This window comes from Saimiri boliviensis, chromosome 2, assembly GCF_048565385.1.
Source record: "Saimiri boliviensis isolate mSaiBol1 chromosome 2, mSaiBol1.pri, whole genome shotgun sequence".
Classification (NCBI taxonomy): domain Eukaryota; kingdom Metazoa; phylum Chordata; class Mammalia; order Primates; family Cebidae; genus Saimiri; species Saimiri boliviensis.
The window spans coordinates 49,826,764-49,852,455 of record NC_133450.1 but is presented as its reverse complement, the minus strand read 5'-3'; the positions used below and the strand labels follow the sequence as shown (position 1 = coordinate 49,852,455).

General features: G+C 33.4%; 1 protein-coding gene across 5 annotated transcripts in view; it reads left to right on the top strand.

Annotated features, from left to right (window-relative positions):
- The first annotated feature begins 434 nt into the window (after window positions 1–434).
- Window positions 435–25,692, top strand: part of NOVA1 (NOVA alternative splicing regulator 1) — a 137,656-nt gene continuing 112,398 nt past the window's right edge. For 2 of the 5 annotated variants that reach the window (XM_074393276.1, XM_010335363.3), the window contains exons 1-2: window positions 435–1,397; window positions 3,145–3,288. In XM_074393276.1, the coding sequence (XP_074249377.1) occupies window positions 1,262–1,397; window positions 3,145–3,288 (280 nt within the window). In that variant the 5' untranslated portion in view covers window positions 435–1,261. Of the gene's footprint in view, window positions 1,398–1,555; window positions 2,116–3,144; window positions 3,289–25,692 lie in introns of those variants that run through there. The other 3 variants (XM_039469294.2, XM_074393279.1, XM_074393278.1) reach the window with 3 other exon arrangements.

The window sequence follows — 25,692 nt, the reverse complement described above, 5'->3', positions numbered from 1 at the left end:
ATGCCCTTCCTAGACTAGTCAAAACTGTCGCCGGCTCCAGGACCGGCGGTCCCACGATCCCACCCCGCCCCTCCGCGGCCCCTCATCACCCAAGTTTCCTGATTGGGAAGGGGCCCGAAGAACCTTTCTCACATTTCCATGTTATTGGCTGGCACGGCTGTCAGTAATCCCTCCTTCCCGCCTTCTAGCCTAGCGCGTTTCGTGGACCCCTTGGTTTCTGCGACAAGCCGCTTACGTTTGCCTGAGCCGTGTTGCCGGGGCCCGGTGACCTTTCACCCCTCCCTTCCCACAGGAGCGCCCCGGCTCCCGCCCACGCCCCCGCCGCCGGCGCGCGCCCTCCCGGCGCCCGCGCTCCCCTCGCGCGCGCGCGCGCACTGGCCGGCGCGCACAGACGCCGTCGCCCCCGCCCGCGGTGTTCCCCTCACCCGTCAGCCGCCCCGCCGGCTGAGGCAGCGGCGCTGGGAGGCGGCGGCGCTGCTGAGAGGCAGGGACCCGAGCGCGAAGTGTGTGGGAGTCTACGAACTCAGCCCCTCTCTACCCTCCCCTCGCAGCCACCCCCCTCCCTCCCCGCCAGCCCCCCCCCCCCAACAAGCGGGAGAAATAATGAGCGAGACCGGGCGGCAGCCGCAGCAGCGCCGAGCAGCCCAGGCAACGGCAGAACCGCTCCGGCAGCGGCGGCGGCGGCAGCACCAGCGGCGGGAGCGAGCGCAGCGCTAGCGCGGCGCGGGGACCGCGGCGCTCCTTCCCGGCTCCTGCCCTCCTCTGCCGCCCGCTCCTCGCTCGGCATCCACCTCCTTCCCCTCCTCCTGCTCATTCACTCTTTCCCTCGCTTCCCCTCCTCCTCGGCTTCTCCCCGCGCCCCGCCAGCCCTCGCGCTCTCCCACTCCCTGTGCCCGTCCTCCCCGTCCCCTCCTCCCGCTCATTCACTCGCCCCTCTCCCTTCTCCACTCTCTCCCCCTCTCTCCTTTCTTCTTCTTCTTTCACCCTCCGTCTCTCACACCCCCTCCATTCCCCTGTCTCCTTTCTGACACTGCACTGCAGCTGCTCCTCAGCCCTGCCCCCTCCCCAGTGAGAACAAACCAGCAACATTGCTTTTTTTCCTAAAGAGATTTATATTGATCCGATTAAAAAAAAAAAACCTTAAGAAACCCCAAACGCAAAAAAAAAAAAAAAAAAAAAAAGAAAAAAAAAAGAAAAGAAAAGAAAAAGCCAAAACAAAAGGGAGAACCTTCTCCCGGTAGCAGCGGCAGGAACTGCAAACATGATGGCGGCAGCTCCCATCCAGCAGAACGGGACCCACACTGGGGTTCCCATAGACCTGGACCCGCCGGACTCGCGGAAAAGGCCGCTGGAAGCCCCCCCTGAAGCCGGCAGCACCAAGAGGACCAATACGGGCGGTGGGTATCGCTTCCACCTCCCCGCTGGCCCCATCCCCCGCCGCCCGCCCCTGCCTCCCTCCCTCCCGCCGTCCTCCCTCCCTCCCTCTCGCGGCCCGGACACCTCCAGCCCGAACCCGGCAGCTCCTGCGCCCCTGCCCCGCGCCCCCTCCCCTGCACCTGCCCCGCGCCTAGCTGTCCCCGACACATTTCCATTTCTGTGTTTATCATTCATCAAAATGGCGACCAGTTTTTCAGAATAGACCTCTCTTTCCATTTAATCGGTCCAGAGGTTGACCACGTAAATATCCTAGACCTGGGCAAGAAGGTCCATTCAGGAGGAGGAGGAGGATGACCCCGGAGTGAGGTGATGGCCGCCCGAAGATGCGCGCTGCGTTTAACAGTCTGATAAAATAAATAAATAAATGGCACTAGGGTAGCGGATTACGAATGATTGGGGCGCCGGAGAGTTTTTCGTCTCTCCAACCTCTTGCTTTGGGCCACAAGTAGTATGCAAAATCTTGATGAGTGCATGCCCTTACCGCACTTAGATAGTCGGTGCAAATATTTCATTGATTTGTCTTCAGAGGGGTGCATACGAGGGTGGAGGTGTCTGGAACGGTGACTTGTTAGTTAACATCCTGCGCTTCCTTGGAAGATGAGTTTTAACGGGACTGATACCGCTTCTTCATTTGCACTGGAGTCATCTTAACAATGCACCCAATGCATCGAAGCAGAGGTGAATTTATCTCCAGCATATGCATTGTAGATGGATGGGGGGTCTTGTGAGTGGCACACCGCAACATTTTGGAACATTCATTCACATAAGAAAGCTGGATTTACCGGGGTGTCTCCAGTATAAGACGTGATCAAGTTGACGGAAATTAAAGTTTGTGGAGTTGGCTTTATTTTCTAAAACATTTCATTTTATTTTTCCTGGTTCTTCGACCCTCTCTCCGTTTTAGAACTTGTGATTATTTTGGGAAAGGACCATTATCTGTTTTGTCACTTTTAAGAGTATTTAATATAAATGACTCCTAAGCTTTTTAGTATTGGCAGAATTCTTCTTAAGGTCCTTTAATTAATGAGCTTAGACGAGATCATGGTAGGCTAAGAAGTGCTAAAGAAATGCACTAGGATTAGTTAGATTTGCCAGTCCACCACACTGAGTTATTTTCTGGCAGTTATTGAAGACTTGGAATACACCCCACAGTTTGAGTGGATTATTTGGTAGGAGAATGGTTGTTTTGCAGACTTTAAGTAGGATATAGCCAATGGCTAATTCTAGTCCTTATGTGTCTGCTAATGACAAATAAATATAGCTCATCACTATTTACAGCCCTGGGCTTTTCTTCATTTTCAATATGTTAAGTGAAGGTTTGTCATCTTATAAATCTCTGAAGTTTTGTTAAAGGATCAGTTCATTTCATTTTGCCATAGTAACCACAGATAGAATTGGAAGACTTCCATGTTTGGAATAACAACTGGAATTTAGTCATCAGTCTCCACAGTGCTGTAAAATAATAGAATATGTTTAGATTTTAATTCCAAGTTTGAAAGTATACACCCTACAAAATGGGAAACATTTTGTACATACTTGTTTTTCAGTGTAATTGGCTTAATTTTCATTCTCAAAAAATGTTTAACTTCATATCTCCTGAAGCTAAATACCCAATGCTTTAGTTGCTGTTTTTCTCTCTTGAGGGTGGAGGGGGATACAAAGTTTGAAATACTGTGTTAACCGAGTATATTTCTTTGCATTTTTCAGAAGACGGCCAGTATTTTCTAAAGGTTCTCATACCTAGTTATGCTGCTGGATCTATAATTGGGAAGGGAGGACAGACAATTGTTCAGTTGCAAAAAGAAACTGGAGCCACCATCAAGCTGTCTAAGTCCAAAGATTTTTACCCAGGTAGGTGCAATGGTGAAGAGATTGTCTGATGAGCCTCCCCACCCCCACCACCCCCAGGAAAGAAAGATCTACTGTGTTGTGTGCTGTCTTGCAAGAAATTTCAACAATACTGGATACTTTTTTAGCTATTGCTTCATTAGAGTATATTGTGGAAAATTTTTCAGAATATTTCTATTGTTGATTATACCTTTTTTCTATTAACTGTTGTACTGTGTATGTGAATTAGACCAATTGCAGATGATTTGGGTATTTCTGAATAATTCTTATTAGCAATAAAACTAAAAAATTTAAAGATAGAAACCTGGACAGCTGGCATCAGGAAATAGGGTTCTTCTGAAGTTTTCAGACATCATTGTAATGACAATTAGCTTAGAGTGAATTCAGAAGAGGGGGGTAGGGAGGCTTCTTAAAGAATGGACCATTTACTTCTGAATCCATTATGTACCTCTTTCTGCTTCATTGCTTTGTTTGTTGGCCTTGGAGTGAAGTAAAGAGGACAAGTGCTGCCTCTTCAGATTTTTAAATATTGTGGTTTTAATGCAAGTGAGATAAGGAAATTTATATTGTTACGCAAGAAGTAAAATAATGCTTCAGAATTCATATTAAGAGCTAAATTTGATTAAATATGTTGACAGTGTAGTACAGTAACCTACTGGAATATGGCAAGTGTCCCAGGTGGTATAAATTTTTTGTTTTTTACTTTCAAGTATGTCTTTGTAAGTGTTAAATGGTTCTGAATGTTCACCTTTTTCTATGTTTTTTCCTTATATTTTGCTAATCAATTATATATATATTTTATGTTTAAGGGAAAAGTCTCCGTAATTAAATAGTATATTTCCTAGATAAAACATTATTAGCTGATTTGCTTTTATTTAAATCTAGCTTTCTGTGATATTTTTAAAGGTTATTTTATCTTTATAGCTATCAAAAACGTTAATTCAGTGCTGAGGGAACCAATACTGCTTAAATTTTTTTCTTCCTGGTAGAAAAGAAAAGCTGATTTGCTTTCAGTGATCTAATTCAGTAAGAGTTCTTTAATACAGCAAAGACATCTGGCATGAATGTAAGCAGAACATTTGGAGGACTTCTTTTTCATGGCCAATCACTTGGTGGTAGAAATGGACCATTATACTGGATAAGAAGGTTTTAGAATGGTTGAAACTATCATTTAATTTCATAAATTAAATGTAGTATTTTTGGTAAACATTAAAGTTATTAAACTAAAATGTAATATATTAGACACGATGTTCCTCTAAAGTTTCCAGTGAGTGTAGTTTTGCAGATGGCTTTTCTTGTCTCTGAAACTTTCCTTATGCATTAAGAAAGTTTGCTAACATATTCACATTCATATCTTTAAAAGGTATATTATGATTTAAAAAATCAATGTAGAATTGTGAAAACCCTTAGTACAAATAAAAGCACTCAAAAGAGCTTGATTGCAGAATTAATAACGTGATAGTTCTAGGAAAAGAGCTGCAATGGTAAATTAAATTCACTGTCAATAGATGAAAATGAAATAGCTTTTTTGCATTATACATGAGGTGGTATCAGATGTGCAAGGATGTTACAGAAAATTGGTGTTTATCAAGGATATTCCAAATAGTAAATTAAATGCCTTTTCATTTGAATATAGTTTATTTTCAGTGGGTTGAAAAGGGTACACTGAGAATTAGATCTTTTGTTTTTAGTCCACTTAGTTGTACATTTTTTGCTTATTACATTGAAATTGATTATTTTATTTGTAGTTCTGAGGCATGTTATTTGTATGGAGCAAGAATATCTGTTGGAAAAAAATGGAAAGCTGGAATGCACTGAATAAAAATTTGTGTGTGTAGTGACGTAACCTGATCAAATGTGAGTTGAAATGTCGGATAAAAGAAGGCTTATACTTTGCCGGTAACAGGTGGAAACCAATCACACAGTGTGGGATCAATTTTAAGGATAAAATAAAGCCTTGTAGTTTATAAGAAGCTTTAACAATTCTGAACATTTTGTATTAAAATATAATTTTAACTAGATTATTACCTGTTTGGACACATAATCTCTCTGCTTCAGATAGACTTTAATAATCTTTCTCTTCTCACTTGACCACAAGTCTGCAGAATAATTTAAGATACCGGTATTCTTCAACATAGCCTGTGAGCTTTTTTCAGTTTCTCTTAGTCAGATGTACATAAGGGATACTTACCTTGCACATCTCGGATGAGCTAAATTATAAAGCTGTGATCATATCACCAAGTTATAATTTCTTATAGTATTAATCCAATCATTTAGAAGCCCATTTTTGTATCTTTCATAAATATATGAAGTTCTTAAAGCTATATTTGTATATTTATAACTGTCATAATCTACTAGAATCAATATGCCTGATGTTTGTTTCATGAAGCCCTTTTCTGTTTCTCATTTGGTAAGAGAGCATATTTGGGGAAACTATACTTTAGTTGTATAACCTAATGAATTTTCTCAAATTACTCAAGTTTTAAAACAGAATGTAATTGTGTTTGTAAGGTTTAGTTAAAATACTAGTGAATTTTCAGAAACTTTCTTCACGATGTATTATAACACAGAATACAGACACACTTTGGGGACATTTTAATACATTTTAACTCAAACGATAGGTACTTTAAAAAATTATAGCCAATATAATTTCCTCATAAAAACAAATCTTTGTTTTTCTTTTTTCGTTTTAAAAATTCTTAACCCTGGCTTTATGAGTAATTTTTAAAATTGTGGTTGAAATAAAGAAAACATTTTTGTACATTAATTAATTTGAGAATTTGTGCAGTTGGATATTGATTTGTGTTTTTCAGTGTCATATATTAAATAACAAACTTGAGAAAATTGTATGATGAGGAATTGTAGAATGTATTATTCGATTATTGCAATCAGATAAAATGATCTACAAATAGATCATTATTGCTGTACTACATAATCCATTTATCTATTTGACAAAATCAAATCTTATAGAATACTGACTTAATTTTGGTGGTTTAGGACTATACCTTTTTTTCTTATATGATTAGAGCAAGTCAATTTGATTTATTTGTGTATCTTTTTATAACTAGGTTATAGTAAGTTACCTTGCAGTAAAAAGCAGATTTCTTAGAGGAATATATTATTGTATGCCTTTTTTGAATGACGATAGTTTATTTTTATTTTTTTATTTGACATATAAAGATATGTTTAGTTTTTGTCAATAAGCAGATTGATTTTATCTGTTAAAATTATTTAATGGATGGTTTAGGTAGGTAATCCAAAAAACTTACTGAATGCATTATAGGTTGGGAATAATAACAGATGTATACAATAAATATTTTCATGTATTCCTTAGATTTTAGAACGTATCTTAGTATAATTATTTTTATCCTATTATATGATATTCATTACATCAGTAAACAGAATTCTTCATTGTAGTGTTGTAAGTATTTTTATATATTTTACACTGTCTTTGTTTTTGTGGTTATAAAACTAGGATCACATTTAATAAAAATTATTTCCTTTTATGCTGCGTAATTTAAAACTTGAACTTATTATTTGTACATTCACTGTATTTCGATTTTTCATGCTGTCTAATTTGGGTGCTGCTTTTTTAAAACAATCACAAAATCATAAAAAAGCAGAATGTAAGTGAAATGTTTTTATAGGGAAGGAAAGACACAACATTGGTTTTATTTTGATATGAGGAAAGTATAGTAGCCAGATTAAACTTTAGAACTGGAATTGTATAAGTATGATAATGTTTTGCAAATCAGAGGCAATAAGGTTAAAATATTATTTCTGTTTACTTCATTGAAGAAAGAATATTATGATGTTGGTAGTACATATGAATGTGAATCTTACAGATTCTAAAAGTTGCAGCCTATACTTTGATCTTAGATGCAGAAAATATTGGACATTTATTGGTATATATTTTAAGGCAAGATTAGTGATAAATAGAACTGTAACAAATAGAGAAAATAAAACAGTATGATTTCCAACATTGTTGAGTGGGTTTAACGGGATAGTTGTCATTACACTGGGTTATACCTTTGATTTTAGTATCATCAAAGAGTTGCTGACACATAAAGTGCTTTTCCTTGAATCTTAAAATTGTAATGTTTGACACACTACCTATTGTTAGGGTTACTTTTATCCTTTATCTCTATATCTTCAGTTGAAGGAGAAACATTATCTTTTAGTTAACATTGGTATTTCTGAAAATTTGCTGTATTTTGGCTTAGTATCTTTTTATACTTTATTTTCTTATTTTAAGCATTAGGAAATCTTAACATATGAGGGAATATTACTGGCATAGCACAATCTATATTAACATTGCAGTTTCCAAAAGATATAATTTGATTCTTGTATGTGCAAATGTTTTGTGGGGTTTTTAGAAAGATGAATTAGTACTAAAAATTTTAGCTGTACGTTTTATTTGACTCTTTTTTATATCATTCTAATGTTGATATAGTAAGTTAGACATCACTAATTTATAGTGTTGGTGTTTTCAGGAATCATATACACAATATCACTTTGAAATTTGCTTTTTGAAGCTTTCTGGGCTTTGGGAAAATAGCTCATTTAAAATTTGTGGCATTGCAATGAAATATCTTTAACAACATTATCTTGCAAATACCATCCCAAAGGATTTCAAGAATTGTTTAAACATAGTGAACATAGTGAACATAGTTGGTGATATAGTTCAATACTTATGTATTGAAGATGTTTCATATAACATAGCAGGAGGAAAACTGATCTGTGCCTTGAAAATGATAAGGAGTATGTGATATCACTAAAAACCTGACCGACAACCATCAATTAAAAAGTTATGTATTTTATAGTTGTATTATTTGGGTTTTTTTTTTTTTTTGCTCTGGCTTAAGAGATCAATTTTTTTAAAAGTTATTAAATGAAACATTCCATCTATTAATTACATATTATGCCACTTGTTAACTGAATTTCAGCACCTAATAAATATTTTTAACCATAGAGTTTTTAACCATAGAATCTTAGCTGTGTCCAGTTTAATAGGGCTATATTTTAAAACACAACTTCTATGAGTAAGTGCTGCTTTTCAAAATAAAACTGGGAGGGGGGACGAGGGTGGGAGATACGTGCTTGATTGCCATCTCATTTCCATCTTTGGATACAGCTTAAGCATAAAGTTAAACAACATCTGCAGAGATCTGACTGACAAACATCTCTCTGGGACTCATCATTGCAGCTTGCAGCAGGTGCATTCAGCTTTGCAGTCTTTTCCAAAAAGAGGTTAGTTTGTTTTAACATTTATCAGTAGACCAGTGGGAGCAAGTGACTAGAGAGAAGAGGTCGGTTGTCACTTGTCCAGTACTGGAATACTACAGGTAATTGGACTGGACTGGTGGGAACTGCAACAGTGTGTATCTCACATTGCACTGCAGCTGCTGTGGAGCTTAATTAACCTGACCCTCAGAGACTGAAGTGTCATGGTATAAAATGCAACATGCAAGGAATGAAGCAGTGCTTTTCAGTACTTTCCGATGCTTAGGTTGATAAAGTTTCCATTTCTTCATCTTATTCTTTAAAGATATGTCATCAGCTTTCCCATATCTTTAATATGGAACTATTTTCAAGTAAATTGATTTTTCATGAATCTAGATGAAATGTACATAAAATGAGGAGGGGGTCTTTAAGTATAGAAATAAAAAGAAAATAACCATAAGTGAGAAGCATTTACATTTCACTATTCCACCAGTACATATTTAAAACATGAGTAACTGGAAATAAGTGGAAGTACTTGATAGTTCTTTTTAAAATATTATCTCAGATTAACATTTATTTTTATAGGAGGTTACAAAAACACATGTAAAATTTAAGTTGCATCTTTCTAGAATGTTGATGGCTTTGGCAAGTAAATTTTGCAGAGTAGTTTGAAGTGTTCCAACAAACAGGACAGGTGTAGCATATTAAAAATATTTTTAAGATTTTGAACTTAAATACTCCTATTGAAATGTTTCCCACATTTAATTATAAATTTAGTCGAACTCTCAAAAAATTAGTCTGTCATTTATTTCTCTTGTTTTTAATTTCTCAGTCTGTGTGAAGTATTGACTTTGAGTATGCTTCTATGACACATATACATGTTTCTTGTGTGTTCTAGTAGTATTCCCAGTGAATATAAATATAACAGTCCTGTTCATTAATCAGCCCTTAAATATAGAATGTATTCAAAGGAAAACATACAATTAAACAAAATCTGGCGAAGTCTATACTATCTTAAAATAATTTTGAATGTAAAAACCATTTGAAGTCTTTGTGAAGCAGTTTTATAGTTTTGACTTTTCTATTAACTTCACTAATGCGATTTTTTTTTGGTATCCATTGAATATAATTTGTCATTTACCAAAGAGAAATTAAGTTTTGAAGTTTGCACAGAATTTTTTTCTAATTTTTCTGTAAACTGTCCATTTTTCCTGAAGGATTGTTTACCAGTATTGGCAATAACTATTTGATACTGAAGATGCTGTTTGGGAAGAAAATAATTTTTACTTTATTATCAATAGTTCATATTTATTGGTAATTATAGTAGTTAAATAAGATTAAAGCTATGGCATCTAGAAGTCAAGAGATTAATTCCAGTACTTTAAACATAAATCACTTTATTTCTTAATCAAATTCATTTTAACATCATGAACTATTTTTAATCAATTATTATCAATATAAAAATGATACTTTAAAATTTTACATATATACTTTTACCATGATTTCTAAATTTTTGATTAATAAGACTTTGAATAAAAATAAACATTTGAAAACTACAAAGTAAAAAAGAATTATTTACACTGATAAACTTTTTGAGATGTTTTCAGTATTTTCAAAGTTTTATTCCGCTGTATGGATATCCTTTTCCATGACAAATCTTGATCATGAAAACACCTACTATCTGTACTCCATCACTGATTTTTTGCTGCTTCCTGCAGGGCCTGTCATAACATTGTTGACAGGAACAGATGAAAAATGAAATTAATGTCTTGAGGTTTTTAACAGCAAAATCATTCAGGTAAGATTATTTGGTGTGGAAAAATAAAACATTTTTGTCCGTTTTTAGATGAATTTTATAGAATAGGTGATTCTTAAAATTGATGTTATATTCTTCTTGTTTCAAGACCTGTTTTATATCTTGCTTATGTTCAGTATATTTCTAATTTCTAATAAGATGTATTGTGAACTCAGTAATTCTAAAATTTTATATGGTAGTGTCTTTTTACTTTTCTTGTGAAACTGAGCGTACTTTTCAGAGTTCTATGGAAGAACTTTTCAGTTCATGTTAAAGATGCTTGAGAATAGTTATACTCTGATGGCTCCATAATTTTACTACCAGTGTAAATTTTTCAAAGAAGTTTATTAACTAAATAAGATTTCAAACCCTGCATTTCTTCTTGGATAGAATAAATGGTGATTCTCAGTTCACTTAATTTTAAAAAAATATTCCGATTTTAAAGATTGTCCTCATTTAAATTGTTAATAATTTGATGCTGTAGGAAATAGACTGGACAGAGACTGTATTTTAAAATCCAGTAATCTGGGGGGAAGGGCAGAATAGAGGCAATAGTAGTGCATTTCATTAACAGAGAATAGTAGTTAATGGGGTGGTGCCTCCCATTTAAAAACAAACATGTTTTTGTTTTCTTTTTATGTTGCTAAATATTTTAGAAGAACTATAGCTTTTTAATTTTGGTCGTATTAATTCCTGGAATACCTGGTTTTAAAGTGGTTAGTGTTACAGGCAAGTAAGCTCTTAATGAGAAAGTTCATTCACATACTTAGTCTTTAATTATTCTTTGTATAACCCTTGTTTTTATTTTTCTATGACTAATAGATGATGATTTCTTTAAAAAGTCATGAAGGTAATTTTTTTTAAAAACTTGGTTTCATTTTTTAATGTGAAATCTTTCTGGAAGATTTCCCTTGTTATTTATTATGCATATGTATTAGATGCTTCCTATGAAACCTGGTGTAGGCAGCTATTTGGTCATCATTATTTAGAATTATTACAATGTATCTTTTCTTCATTGAAGGAATGTAGGCATGCTTTGCTTTACCCTGAGAAATTTTGCTTTGCTATTTTCTCCTTAGATTTTTTGTTTTAATTTTTTTAAATATTGTAGCATCCCTGTTAAAGATTTAGGACAATACTTAGGAATAGCTAAGAGGCTTTTTTTTTTTTTTTAAGGATTTGGAGAAATGTGGAAGTAGATCAAAGTGATGAAGTTCAGACGATCTCTTCTAAAACTTGCATTGAACAGTTGAGAAAACCAAGGTACCCAGAGATTAGGTGATTTACGCAAGGTTTTTCTAATGCCAGTAACTGTCCTGTAACTTTGAAACGTGTTTTCTGAATTTGTGGTGCAATTGTAGTAGGTACTTCATTCTCTTCTTGTTTTACTCTACGTTTTGTTTTCTCCCTTTTGGGTGTGACTGACGAAGTAAGTCCTTACCTCCTCTCCATCTCCTAGGCTTAAAATAAGTATGTCGTGTTTGTTTTGTTTTGTTTTTTTTTTTTTAAACTGAGATGATGGTCCAGTGGATATTACCATTATTATTATGTTTTTAGTTGATGTGCTACATTGAAGAAACACAGGCAGGGTGCTCTTTCATCATTAGAAAATTTCTTTTAGAAAAGTGTATCATAGGTGATGTTACCTGGAGCATATAGCCTGGTCATTTTCTGTCTTCCCTTAATTATATTGTTTGAAAGTGGCAGTGTTTTTAGGAGGATTAGATTTCTGCAGCATTGTTATTTTTCTTCATTTGTACTTTTTTTCTTGCTTTCATTGTTGCTTAGCTATACTACTAAATTTTAATTTTTGATTAGAGTATTGACTTTCATTAAGAAATTAGACTTTCTAAGTTAAATTTTGTTTTCAATTATTTTAATAATATATGTACTTTCCATGTTTTTATGACTTTTATAAAAACTCCCCTAAGTTCAGAATATGTGGATAGGTATTCATACCATTTGGTTTAACAGATAAAATGTCATGATTAAAAAATAAGCATAAGGCTTATTGTAAGGCTACATAAGTAAAAATGTAGCTATATTGTCCAGTAATTATTAATTTGAAAACATCACTGTTTTCTCATTTTTGTATATCCATTTCATTAAATTGGTCTCTTCTTAGTTAATTAGAATTCTGATATTATTTTCAAGGACTATTTTCTAACATAATTATAAATGTACTTAATGTGATTTTGAAGACTTTTCCTTCTATAGTGTCAAATTAAAACAAAAAATCTTTTGTGATAGTCTTTACTCACATCAGTTGAGTAACTGGATTAAGGTCTACTGATATGGGAGAATTTATGGCATCCTTCTTGTCTACTGTGTGTTTAGCATACAAGCCAATTGTTTAATCATGGGTTGCACTGGAAAATTGAATGAATGTATGAATGAATGACTGAATGAACAATTTGAGATTTCTTCTGTGAAGTGCTCATGTAATACCAATACAGTGGATATAGAAGGCAGTCCATCTTTAGTTTTTCATTGCGCTTTTAGTTTACTTTAATAATGAATTCAGAAATTTAAATGAGCAAGAAATGCATAGAAGTGTTAGGGTAGGGATTGGCTATGTACAGTGGAGTGTGACAGGGGAATTTTGCATTCTGTTTAGCATGCTATCCTGTGTGAAAGAAACTGAAATCCAGTATTATGGAGAGTATGTTAAAGCTACCTCTGAAACGAAGATAGCCTTTAAAATAACTTAGTATGAGTTTAAGATTTAATTATTAATAAAGTAATTAAAAGAATATATTTTACAACATTTTATAGCTGTATCACATTATAGCATATTTATGGCCACATGGCCATGTGTTCAGTAAGGAACAGAGATCACTCATGATTTTTCTTGAGTACTAATTATCAAATTAAAGTGATATATTAGAAGTATGCCTAGTAAATACCTTCTTTGTAATATACTTTAATATCTTCTTCCTCAACTACAGTAGAGAAGTTAACATTTGACTTTGTTGGGGGAGGTTACATTCTGACAATTATAAACTGGACAATTTACCTTTTTAATTTGCCAAGAAAAAATATACCAGCTGTATAGTACAGTGGAATTTATTTGCTTATAGTTCGACTAACTTAAATACCAAAATATCAGTAGTTACTTTATTTGAAATTAAAATTTTTGGAAAGTTATTGAGTTTGGGATATTTCAGAGTCTTCACATTGTAAATTATACAATTTAAAGAGATACATGAAATAAGAGTGTTTTTCTTGTATTAATACATTGTTTGATTTTTATCGTAATAAACCAGTGAAACATCTAAGATTGAATAGATACACTCTTTCATGCCTTGTGATTAGTATTCCACATTTTTGCAAATTTTATTTATATTTTAAAAAATGATAGAGAGCAGTGGGTTAAAATAATCCTATCATAGTGTTTCTTTACTTGTCTGTTTCCCGTGCCCTTCTTTGCCACAGATATGCTCAGATTTTTAGTTTTATGAACATCGGTGAGCTTTGTTGGCGTTAGAACTAAGTGTTCAAGACCCTAAAATCTTAGATGGATATCAGGTTATCAAAAGTTTGCTAACTGAATAATGGGAGAATTAAACCTACAAGTTGAAATTATCTCTGTTAGTGTCATGGTCTTGGGAGAAGGGTTAGACTTCAAAGAAGACTTCAAAGAGGAGCTGACAGGGTTTTGGGGACTGAATTTTAATTTGCTTGGTGAGCGAAGGTGGAAGGTCATTTGAAGCATATATAGACACAGAGATGTGCAAAAATTCTGGTATATTCAGGGGTCTAAAAGTAGTTTGGTATTGATTAGATAAAAAGTGGATATTGCTGTGGGGGTGGGGGGCAGTGGTGGTAGGCAGCACTATAGATACCTGTAGAGATAAGATTCAATCTAGTGCATATGAAAAAGAAGAAAAACCTGGCTGAAAAATATTCATCCTGGAGATTTTCATTAGCAAGGATATTTTTTTAAATATCCATCTGCTGTGTCTGTAAAATGACTGACGGTGGTACTGTAATCAGAAAATACACGTTTATGAAAATATAGTGATACAGTCTGGCGGATGGATTGCCCAGTTGTCCAAAAGTATAATTGAGTATTAGATTGGACTCTGGCTTTCTGCTTAGGAAATATAAATTGAATTTTTAAAAGACCCCATTTATTTAGAAAGGAAAAGGCAAAGGGAAAGATGGGACAACTAGAAATACAGAAAAGAAATGTGAGTTGTGTTTAATCACTTATGTGCTAAGTGTGGAAGAAAAAAATGTGGAGGACACTTAGTGAATGACAGATGTCTATGAAGAATATTTGGTATATGCAGGAAAGTTCTCTAACTGGTTTGCTTTTGATCTGTAGCAGTTTAGAATCTCATACTTGAAAAAATATTTCTTGTTTCTTAAATTCATTTAATATGTAGGCCTTTCATGATTTCTTGGTATATGAAAAGATACACTTATTTAATAAACATGAGTGATTTGTACAATGCATGTGTGTCTGTGAATTTGATGCTGTTCAAACACTTAAGTTTGCTATATTGTCAAAACATTGTTATGCTATATCAGTGAAAATTAAAACATACTATTTATTTGTTGGTGGATTCTCTGTTATGTAATTATTTTGTCGGAAATTTGGTTGATTATTGAAATAAAATGAGATATTTCATCATTTATTGATAATTATTTTACATAAGAATCAATCTTAATACCCTTATCAAATTCAGATAAATTTTTAAAAGATTAAAAAATATGGTACTGTTTTTCATTTGGAAAATGAGATTAAAAATCTGTCTTGCATTTTATACTGATTTGTGCAATTATTGGCTACTTGTGTAGAGAAACATTAAAAAATTGAACAGCTGAAGTGACATTAAGCACCAGATGGGGATTTAACATAAAAATATTCACTGTGTAATCTTTATTTAAGTGCTATTCATAATTCAGTAATACCAGTTGTGTAACTCAAGGTTGATTCAATATAAAAAAGGAAGCATAAGGAAAGTCCCATTTCCTTAAAACTGATATCTAGATTATGGTATGATTTATGACTTGCTATTACAGTGAGAGAAGCTCTAGCTAAGAGTTGCATACATTTTTTTTTTTTTTTTGGCAGGTCAGATACACTTCTTTTTGAGAAAAGTTTTGAGTTATTTCAAAATAATATTTATTTGAATTTAACATCTTCTATTTCTGCTTTTAAAGTGATATTCTATTTTGCACTTAAGCTTATCCTCTCAACTGAAAATTTGCAACCATGCTTTCTTTACAGTAGTATTTTAAATTCATTATTCTGAAGTGTATATCTATTCTGTTTTGAGGAAAGGTATGTTCCTCTCAAAGGTTTATCAACTTTTTAGCTATGCTGGTATATTTGACATCTTGTTTAAAAACTAGAATATGAAAATACAAACTGTGATAATGAGCTAGATATGCCATATGTGGCAGTTTAGGTTGGCATCTATCTGAAATGGCATGTTTAATGTCCTGTGTTACTAGGATTAGTAATTTTACAGTGGAAGGTTACTACTTTTATGATGTAGTCTCCTGCTGCTGGGCTTAGAAGTCTGACGGACCCTTTACTGAAAATCTGTTTTCAACTTCTGTCTGTGTAAGATCTGTCTGATTAACTTATTCTCTGAAGTTTGTCAAGATTAGTGAGAATTAAAAAATCATATATAGTTTGATAGATGTATAAATGTAAATACTAATTATGTATATTTTGTTAAGGAATAATAATGCTAATATATTTAGTATGGCCGGAAATGGTTTAGTAAAGTACGTAATTGAGAATTGTTCACAGTATTTTTATTTTTAGAAAAAAGTGCATAGGAAAAGCTTTGAGGTTCTATGGAGTCTTGGCAGTGAAGCCATTAAAAAGCAAACTGCAATAAATAATGTCATTTTATGACTGAATGTTCAACTTCAAATTCATATTCCAGTTTTTATGGATATAATGTTGAGTTTTGATTTTCAAAATTTTTTTTTATCCTTTTACTGAAGCACCTTCAAATCAGTCAGCAGACTGCATTAAAAATAAGTAGAAACTGTAGTACAATGGGGATAATTTAGATAATTTATATTTAAGGTGTAAGTAATATAAGTTAAGAATGTAAACATTTTTGACTACTTAAAATATGTAGAATAAGTTTGTGAAGAAATTTGGGGTTTGGGAAATGTTTCAAGTAACAGTTATCTTAATTCAGTATCTTTTGCAGATTCTGTGTTTTAAAAGCCAGACTCTGAATTTCACCATGTTTGCATTTAAACTGACTCTATCACAGTTAATGGAAAATGTGATGATTTTGTTGTTAAACTCTTAAGACAATACAACAAAAAGTTACTTGTTGATCAGTTATGGCTTACAGAGACCTTACATTTCTATAGAATTTTTATTCTTAAAACGTCAGTGTAGGCAGAATTTTTTGTCTTCATTTTACAGATGTTGAATATAAGATAGTGAAAGCCATAATTATGTCATTAATAATGAACCTGTTTATTCTCTGGTATTTCTAATAGTATTTTGTTATTGTGTATTTGCATCAGATTGCATATAAATTTGAGTTCAGAATTAGAGTATTCAAAGTTTAAATAAGATTTATCAAACTGCCACATTAGTCCATCACTGGGAGATAATGATATTTTTGATAAATTATAAATTTTTACCAATTCATATGTAAATCCTACAAATTAAAATTTTGCCATCGAAAGGAAAACTACAATAACTAAGCAAAATGAAGACATGCAACAAGCTTCTTTTTCTCCTGACAAGACTTGTGTATATATAGAACCTTGATATCTTTCTATTTTCCTATTTTTATATTGACATTAGATCATTAAGATAGTTTGAAATTTTGCCCTGTCTTTAAGATTGTTTACATGAAATGATTCAGTTGCTTTCATTTAGCCCTGTAAGATTTTCTCACTTTTAAAATTATATATAATCTCTACTCTCAAGATTTGCTGAATTATAGATATAAGGTTAAAAACTCTAGTTAGGTCACTGTGATGTGGTGTGGTACTCAGTACAATAATAAAATTTCTGAGAAAAATATGCAATGGATATTATACAATGGAGTTTATTAAGGAATTATCACATCATTTCAGTACTTCTCAATGCTTTCTGTGGAAGTACAATGAATACCAGACTTCTAGAGAACATGTAGTATTAGATCAGAGTTTGAATCCCAGCTCTGCTACTTACTACATGTTCTATTTTAATCAGCCATTTAATCTTCTTGGACCTCCAGTTTTTTCATCTGCATAATGGGGTATCAGTACCTCTTTCATAGTTATAAGTTATTGGTCTAGATACCAAAAAGGAAAACTGTAAAAGCATGTCATGTAATATTTGGCATATAATAAGCATATTATAACCCTATCATTTTTCATCATCTTTCTATGCTTGTTTAATTTAATAACACCAAATTTATAGCAGATATTTCAATGTAGAATAAATTACATTAATGTAGCCCTAAAAAGGAAGATGCTTAAGGATTTTTAAAAGTTGAAGTATTGGAGAGATAGCGTGGGGAGAAATGCCAGATACGGGTGAAGGGGAGGAAGGCAGCAAATCACACTGCCATGTGTGTACCTATTCAACAATCTTGCATGTTCTTCACATGTAACCCAAAACTTAAAATGCAATAAAAAAAAGACAATGTTAACAAAAAGCCAATGACTGAGAGAAAATATTTGTGAAACGTAGATCTGATGAAAGATTTAGATCCAGAAAAAATAATAAAAGTTGAAGTATTATTTTTTCTCATAATTATTGTAAAAATACAAGTGATAGAATGCTAAAGCTCTGACCTATCCTCATCCTACAACTTTAAGGTAATTAATGTAAATAATTTTGTATGTATATATATTAAACGTTCTAGTTTAAAATAGCAGTTATTATTTTTAGGGGTAATTATAAGTGATCATCATTTTTATAGATAGGAATGAGTTTTCAGCAAACCACCTGTGTTGATTAATGGGGTTTATGGAGATTCTAAATGCTGTAAGGTATCTTTCCAGTCACAGCTTTGTGAGTATTTTTGTTGCATAGCCTAAATAAGTGTTCTCTGATACCCCTAAAGATATGCAGAGCTTTTTTAATGTATTTTTTGTCTGTGTAGCTGAAAACTGGGGATGTGAATTTTAATATTAAAGAACATTCTAATAATCTCATGTGAAACATTGATTTATTTGTATTATAACTTGAAAATTAACTTAAACAGCCTCTCTCTTCATCCTTCTATATACAAATACAAAACATTAAAAATTAGTGATTAGAGTCTTTATTGGAATTTAACAAGAATAAATCAGGTGGCATATAGAATATTTAATAATGGCTTACATGATCTTTTTCAGGATACTAAGACTTCTGAATTTTTTTCCTACTAGCAAAAATGAAAGTTATAATGCATTAAATGATGAAACTAAATGTTTAATAATATAGATGATGATTCGTAAGTCTTATTTTTCAGCTTTTTTTTTTTTTTGCTGTTAACAACATTTTATTTGTCAGTTGGTGCAGTGCAGTGGTGCACACCTTTCATCCCAGCTACTTGGGAGGCTGAGATGGTAGAATTGCTTAAGCTCAGGAGTTTAGGACTAGCCTGGGCAATATAGTGAGACCTCATCTTTAAAAATAATTTAATTTTTTTAAGTTTTAAAAAATTGGCTCTGTCAAGGTATTACACATTTTAACTCATGTTCTTGCAATTTCTATAAAGGATCCAAGAAATTTTAGTGATGTAATTCTACTAAAGGTATTTTTCAGGGGCCATGGTTTATTTCTTTCCATTCTTTGGCAAGTATTCATATTTTCCATGAGTCATTACACATATTCTTGATTGCCATTATGCTAAAAATGTTTTTTTATTACTTTTTGTACTTTGTCATAGTTATTGTATAAACTTAATGCTATATTTAGATACCTCATAGAGTAAATTAAATATTAGTTACATACTAAATACTTAAGTTTCCTGTAATACTATTGCAAGATCAACTATAGGTATGATTTTGTTTTGCCTGACTGTGACCTGGAGGACAATAAATTTAATAAGATTATACTGATTCTCAGATTGCTTTGTGGCAAAATTAAATCTTTGTTATTTGTCATAGTACAGAGTAAATTCAGTTTTATATTTAGAATGATACACCTTTGAATATATAAGAATACAGCCTGCTATGGGAAAGAAAGTAAAGAAATTGAGAAACTTTGCTAAAGATCATTTAATTCTAGAATGATTAAGTATTATAAACCTAATCTTTATAGTAATGGATTCATTCTTACATCTTTAGAATCTGTAGAGATGGTGACATTGAAGTCTGACTGGAGTGAGGGTAATATTATATGTTGTCAGTTTATAGAAAATGAGTCTATACTAGTCTGCATTAGGGATGACTAAAGGTTATCACTGTCTTTATTAATATCAGGGTGTGGTTTTGGGCGTGAACTTAACCCAGGTTTCCTTCTCATTTGCAATATTTTTCACTATTCTTTGGAATTAAAGCTACACAATATATGATGAAATTATGTCCCAATTCTAAATGCTCTTTCATCATCTTCATTGATGATCTTATTTTCTGTTTCACTGAGAATTCTAAACCACTAGATCTACCTACCTAAGTTTATGAGTATCTAAATAGTCTTACTATTTTGATAAACTGTCTATATACCTAGCAAAGGCCTATCTCTACCTTTTTTCTATATTCCATTATTCCATCTAAACCTACTTAGATATCTTTAGGCAATTTTTTCTTCACTTTCCTGCATTATCAATTTCCTGCTCTACTGGAAATTTTTTTTAACTACAAATATGCTATTCTTTCTCCCACTTAAAAAAGAAAGTGTGTTTCTTTTTATCCCATTTCCTATTCCTAATTATGCCATTAACATTAAAATTCTTCAAACTTGTTGCCCATACTTGTGCTATCTCCAATTCCTCTCATCATTTCTCTTTTGAAGCTATTCCAGTTAGGGCTTTCACCCATCCTTCTGATGAAACTGTTCCTGTTAATGTCACTGGTAGCTTCTATACTTTTTATTCAGTCGTCAGTTCTCAATCCTCCTCTTTATATAACCATCAGCAGCATTTGACACAGTGATCACTGTTTCCGTTTTGAAACATTTCCTGGTACACTTTTATCTCATTGGTTGCAGCCCTATATTTCCTTTGCTATTTTTTTTTTTTTTCATTTTCTTGGACTTCGTTTTTCTGTCCATGCTTGCTCCCTTGGTGATTTGATCCAATATAATGGATTTAAATAACTGTCTGTTCTTTGATGACTACCAAATGTTTGTATCCATTCTGGACCTTTCATCTGAACTCCACACTAATGATGCAGCTGCTTGCTTTATATCACTTGTATGTCTAATATGTATGTTAGAATTAAATATGATTTTAAATAATCTGATCTTTCTCTTGAACCCCTCAACTCAACTTCTCTCAGGCGTCTGCATCCTAATTGCAGCTTCCTCTTTTCAGGGTCTGAGGACAGAAATCTCTGAATCATTTTTGCCTTCTCTCTTTCTGTTGAACTTCACATCTAATCTGTCATGATTCTGATTGTATTTAAAATATTTGCTTAAAGGAAAACCAAATATTCAAGCCAAAAGAAGAAAACAAAAACAAAAGTAAATGTTACAAAAATGCATTCTGCTATGTTTAGGCAGGTAAAGAATTAACCTAAAGATATGGTTGGCTGTGAATTCAGTTACTAAATTACTTCTGGTGAGTGACAAAAAGTAGCCTGTCCTAGTTACTAGATTGACCAGACTAAGCTCACTATTTACAATTTTAAAGATAATTCATTGGGAAAGCTAGATTCATGTTTAATTTTATGTTAAACATGTAAAACACTGTAGGAAATTTGTATTTAAGAAATATCAGTATCAATATATCCATTACAGTAGCATAATTGTTTTTATACCTGGGAGATTTGAGTATATAAAAACAAGCATGAATATATACAATGCAATGTTATTTAACCTTAAAAAAGGAGATCTTGTACTGATATTTGCAACAATATGAATTCATCTGGAGTATATCATGCCAAATGAAATAAAGCCAGACGCAGATAGATAGGTACTGTATGACCTTGTTTGTATGTGGAATCTAGGAAAACATAGAATACTTAGAAATGGAGAACAGAATAGTGGCTACCAGGATGGGGAGAGGAAATGGGAAGAATAGGCCAAAAAGTATAAACATGCAGCTGTGTATGATGAATAAGTCTAGAGATCTAACATACCACGTGAGGATATAGTTAAGATTGTGTTGTATACTAAAACACACTAAGAGAGTAGATTTTATGTGCTCTTATTACACCAAAAAAGTAACTGTGGAAAGGGATAATTTACCTGACTGTAGTAATAATTTCAATATGTACATGCATATCAAAACTTCATGTTTTATACCTTACATATATGCAATAATAAAAGGAAGCGAGAGGAGTAAATAATTCCTGTTGATCAGATTATGTAAAAATAAAATCTATGATTGTTAAGACACAGTTAGCTTAAAATGTATACCATATCAGGTCATATATATATATACCTATTGTAGATGATAAAAATATATTGAACAATTTAGAATATTGTGCTAAATCAGTAATTAATCTATTTGAGGATTATATCTTAAGGAAGTTATGTACTTAAAAATATATTATCAAAATGGTCAATGTTTGCCTATAAAATATTTTGAGATATTGTACATTTATACCTGTCAACTGGGAATTTCCTAATTTTAGTGTTTGCAAAAATTATTCTGGTTGATAGAGTTTATTTATCTTTTTAATTTAAATCTCTTAGGCTTAACTCTACTACTTTGTTTTTTTGTTCTGTACTCAATTATTAAAAGCATTTATCTTATTTTCCACATAAGCAGAAAAAATGAATTGTTACAGATGTAATAAAATATTTCAAATGAAATAATTATGTAATAACAATTTTGACTTTTTTTTTTTCTAATCATGCATTTTATCACTATGTCTTACTGGCAAAAGATATTTGATCTCTGTAAATATTCTGCCAGAATAAGACAAAATAAATTTGTGGGCTTGTTGATATATGTGATACAGTCTTTTTTGCACTCAAGAACAGAGAGCATCATTAAGTCTGGTATCTATTAATGTAAGCCAAAGTGAAAAGGTAGTATCTTCTCGTGAGTACTCTCAGTATATAGGAATCATGCTCTTGGCTTGCAGCACCTTAGGGGAGGAATACTTCCAAAAGAGACTGGCTGGCCTCAATTTTTTTTCAGTTCTTTTTAGAATGTGAAGATACTATTACCTCCTTGTTCTCTTTTCTGGGTCCTAGTTTCTAAATCCTAGGTAACAGTAAAAAGTGTCATTAAACATTATATAAATACATATTTTTTAATCCAAAATATTTTACTTCATATTATTTAATCTGTAAACCAAAATAGCACATTACCAATTACTGCTCTCCACTACACCAAGCTATACGTGAAGTCTGTGGGTTGATAGTAAAGAGAGAGAGGGCCGGGCGCGGTGGCTCAAGCCTGTAATCCCAGCACTTTGGGAGGCCGAGGCGGGTGGATCACGAGGTCAAGAGATCGAGACCATCCCGGTCAACATGGTGAAACCCTGTCTCTACTAAAAATACAAAAAATTAGCTGGGCATGGTGGTGCGTGCCTGTAATCCCAGCTACTCAGGAGGCTGAGGCAGGAGAATTGCCTGAACCCAGGAGATGGAGGTTGCGGTGAGCCAAGATCGCGCCATTGCACTCCAGCCTGGGTAACAAGAGCGAAACTCCTTCTCCAAAAAAAAAAAAAAAAAGAGAGAGAGAACAGACTTTTGTGATTCATGCAGCTGTGCATGTATGTGGACAGTAGGTTAAACCAGAAAAAATACTTTTCTTAGGCATATTTATAATATATGAAAGAAACATTTCAAAGAATTTAGGAAAATTAAACAAAAGGAAACATAAATGATATATCTTAAACTTAATAAAGGTTAGTTTTGAATACTTTATTAGGGGTGATTATCTGCGTAATATAAAATTTATGGAAAATTCTGCTTTAGCACATTATAGTTTTACAGCAGTGCTTCGTGAACTACTGAAAGATAATTCAGAAAATGAATGACCTACCAGAGTAATTTATCTTTATGTGTTGTTTTCGGAACAATTGCCTTCTGCAACTTTTATCTATTGGTTTTAAATATATGCATCTATACATGTGTACACATATGTATACACATACACATATGTATAAGCATACACCTATACACAAATGTATTATATAGGTGCTAGATAGCGCTTTTGGTTTTCTTCTTAATCTTTTCTCATGAGATGTTCATACTTACAACTGCAATTTTGCCATTGACAGGATTTTAGTACTATAGCCACAGCAGGTGAGGATAGATTATTCACTTGAGTTTTTTCAAAAATTGTTTCATATTTTATATGTAAATTTAATTTTTAAATTTATTTTCTGAGGTGGAGTCTTGCTCCATCACCCAGGCTGGAGTGCAGTTGTGCAATCATGGCTCACTGCAACCTCCGCTTCTTGGATTCAAGCTGTTCTCCTGACTCAGCCTCTTGAGTAGCTGGAATGACAGGCGCCCACTACCACCCTCAGCTAATTTTTGTATTTTTAGTAGAGACAGGGTTTCACCATGTTGGCCAGGCTGATCTCAAATGCCTGACTTCAGGTGATACACCCACCTCTGCCTCCCAAAGTGTTGAGATTACAGGTGTGAGCCACTGTGCTCAGCCTTAGCTTATATTTTTATTTGAATAAGCAGATGGTTTCCTTCTATTAACTTTCTTAGCATTTACTTTTAGAGATTCTTTAAGGTAAAGAACCAGAAATGGAAGATACAGAATTATCATGTAGCAAAAACACTGGCACCTTGTTTAAGTATGTATTGAATCAGAACTTCCAAATTATTTGGGCTTTGTTTTATTTATGATAGTGAAAGTGAAGATCATAATATAAACTAAGAAATAGAATGTTGTTGAAGAAGTAAAGGTTTGAAACAATCTAGCACTGATTCTTTTCAACTAGAAATTTGTTTTAGACTGTGCTCTCAAGTTTATAGAGGTTGAAATTAGGTGTGATTATTTGTCAATAATGGCCACTTTTGCTTTTTTGATTATGCCACTTTGAAGTTTTTGATAATTTGTATATATAGGTTTACCTAATTACTTTCTGTGGTAAACAGACTTTTCTGGATAAAGGAAGCAATTAATATTTCAAGAAACATGTAATTTTAAAAAGTTACTTTGGAAAGTTTTCTGAAATGATGTATCATCCACATCTACTTTGTTTTTTGTTAATATTTTAATGGTCTGGTTTGTTGTCAAGAAATATTTAATAAGCCAGACACATATGCATACTATAAATCAGATTTTTAAATAATTCAGTTTTGCTGCTCACATTTAATCAAAATGTTTGTGTTTTGAGGAGGAAAATGGGAAATAAATGAATTAAAATATATTATGATATTTTATGTTCAAGTTACTTATAAGGTTCATTAATTTAAGTTGTATTTTTTTTATGTCTAGAAGTGTTGTTGGACCCTTTCTCAGATTTTTTGCTGTTCCATGTTAAAACCTCTTATCATGAAACATATTAAAAATACTTACTTTAAAATATTCTATCTGATAATTCTGCTCTCTGTTGTTTCTGCTGGTTCTTACTCTTGCCACCATACTTCCTTGTGTGTTTGGTCAATGTTTATTGTTAAAGTTTTCTTAGCAATTTACCTGAGGGAATTTTTTGAATCCTGGGATAAAGATGTTTTCCTTCAGAGTGGCTTGGCTTTGCATTTTGTTGTCAATTACAATTGGGAACAACTTGAAACTAAATTATTAGCTTAAGATTATTTTAGCCACCAGGTATGAATTCATGCTGAAAATCTGTTTGAAGGCAAACTTGGGTTTAGGAATTCCTGGAGATATTTTTCCTGCATTCTAAGTGTTTATGTTAGGAATTGACAGCATCAGGGCATGCTTACTCTTACAATGATAGCATAGCTGGTTGAAGTTAGTATCATTGGGGATTCTCATCAGGCTGCCCACCTGGAACACGAAAGTCAATAGACAAAAGGTCAGATTAACTTGTTTTATCAAATGCCTTCAAGGTAAATGTCCCCTTACATGCTCTGGTTATTCTGTTAGGTTCCTGCATTTATTTAGGTTTATTAGTTTCTGGTCAGCTAAGAGATGCCACTGAAGAGTGTGTTTTTAATATTTTTCTCTGACATAGTTGTTTCGGGCAGGAGAATTGGCTGGGTTACCTTGCTTATGCTGTCAGACATAAAAGCATGTTAGGTTTTTTTGTTTGTTTATAAAATTTTCTTATTTCCCCTAGCTACTCTGGAAATACACATTTCCAGAGTATAAATATATAAATATAAATATAAATTTATATAATATATAAATATATAAATATAACTT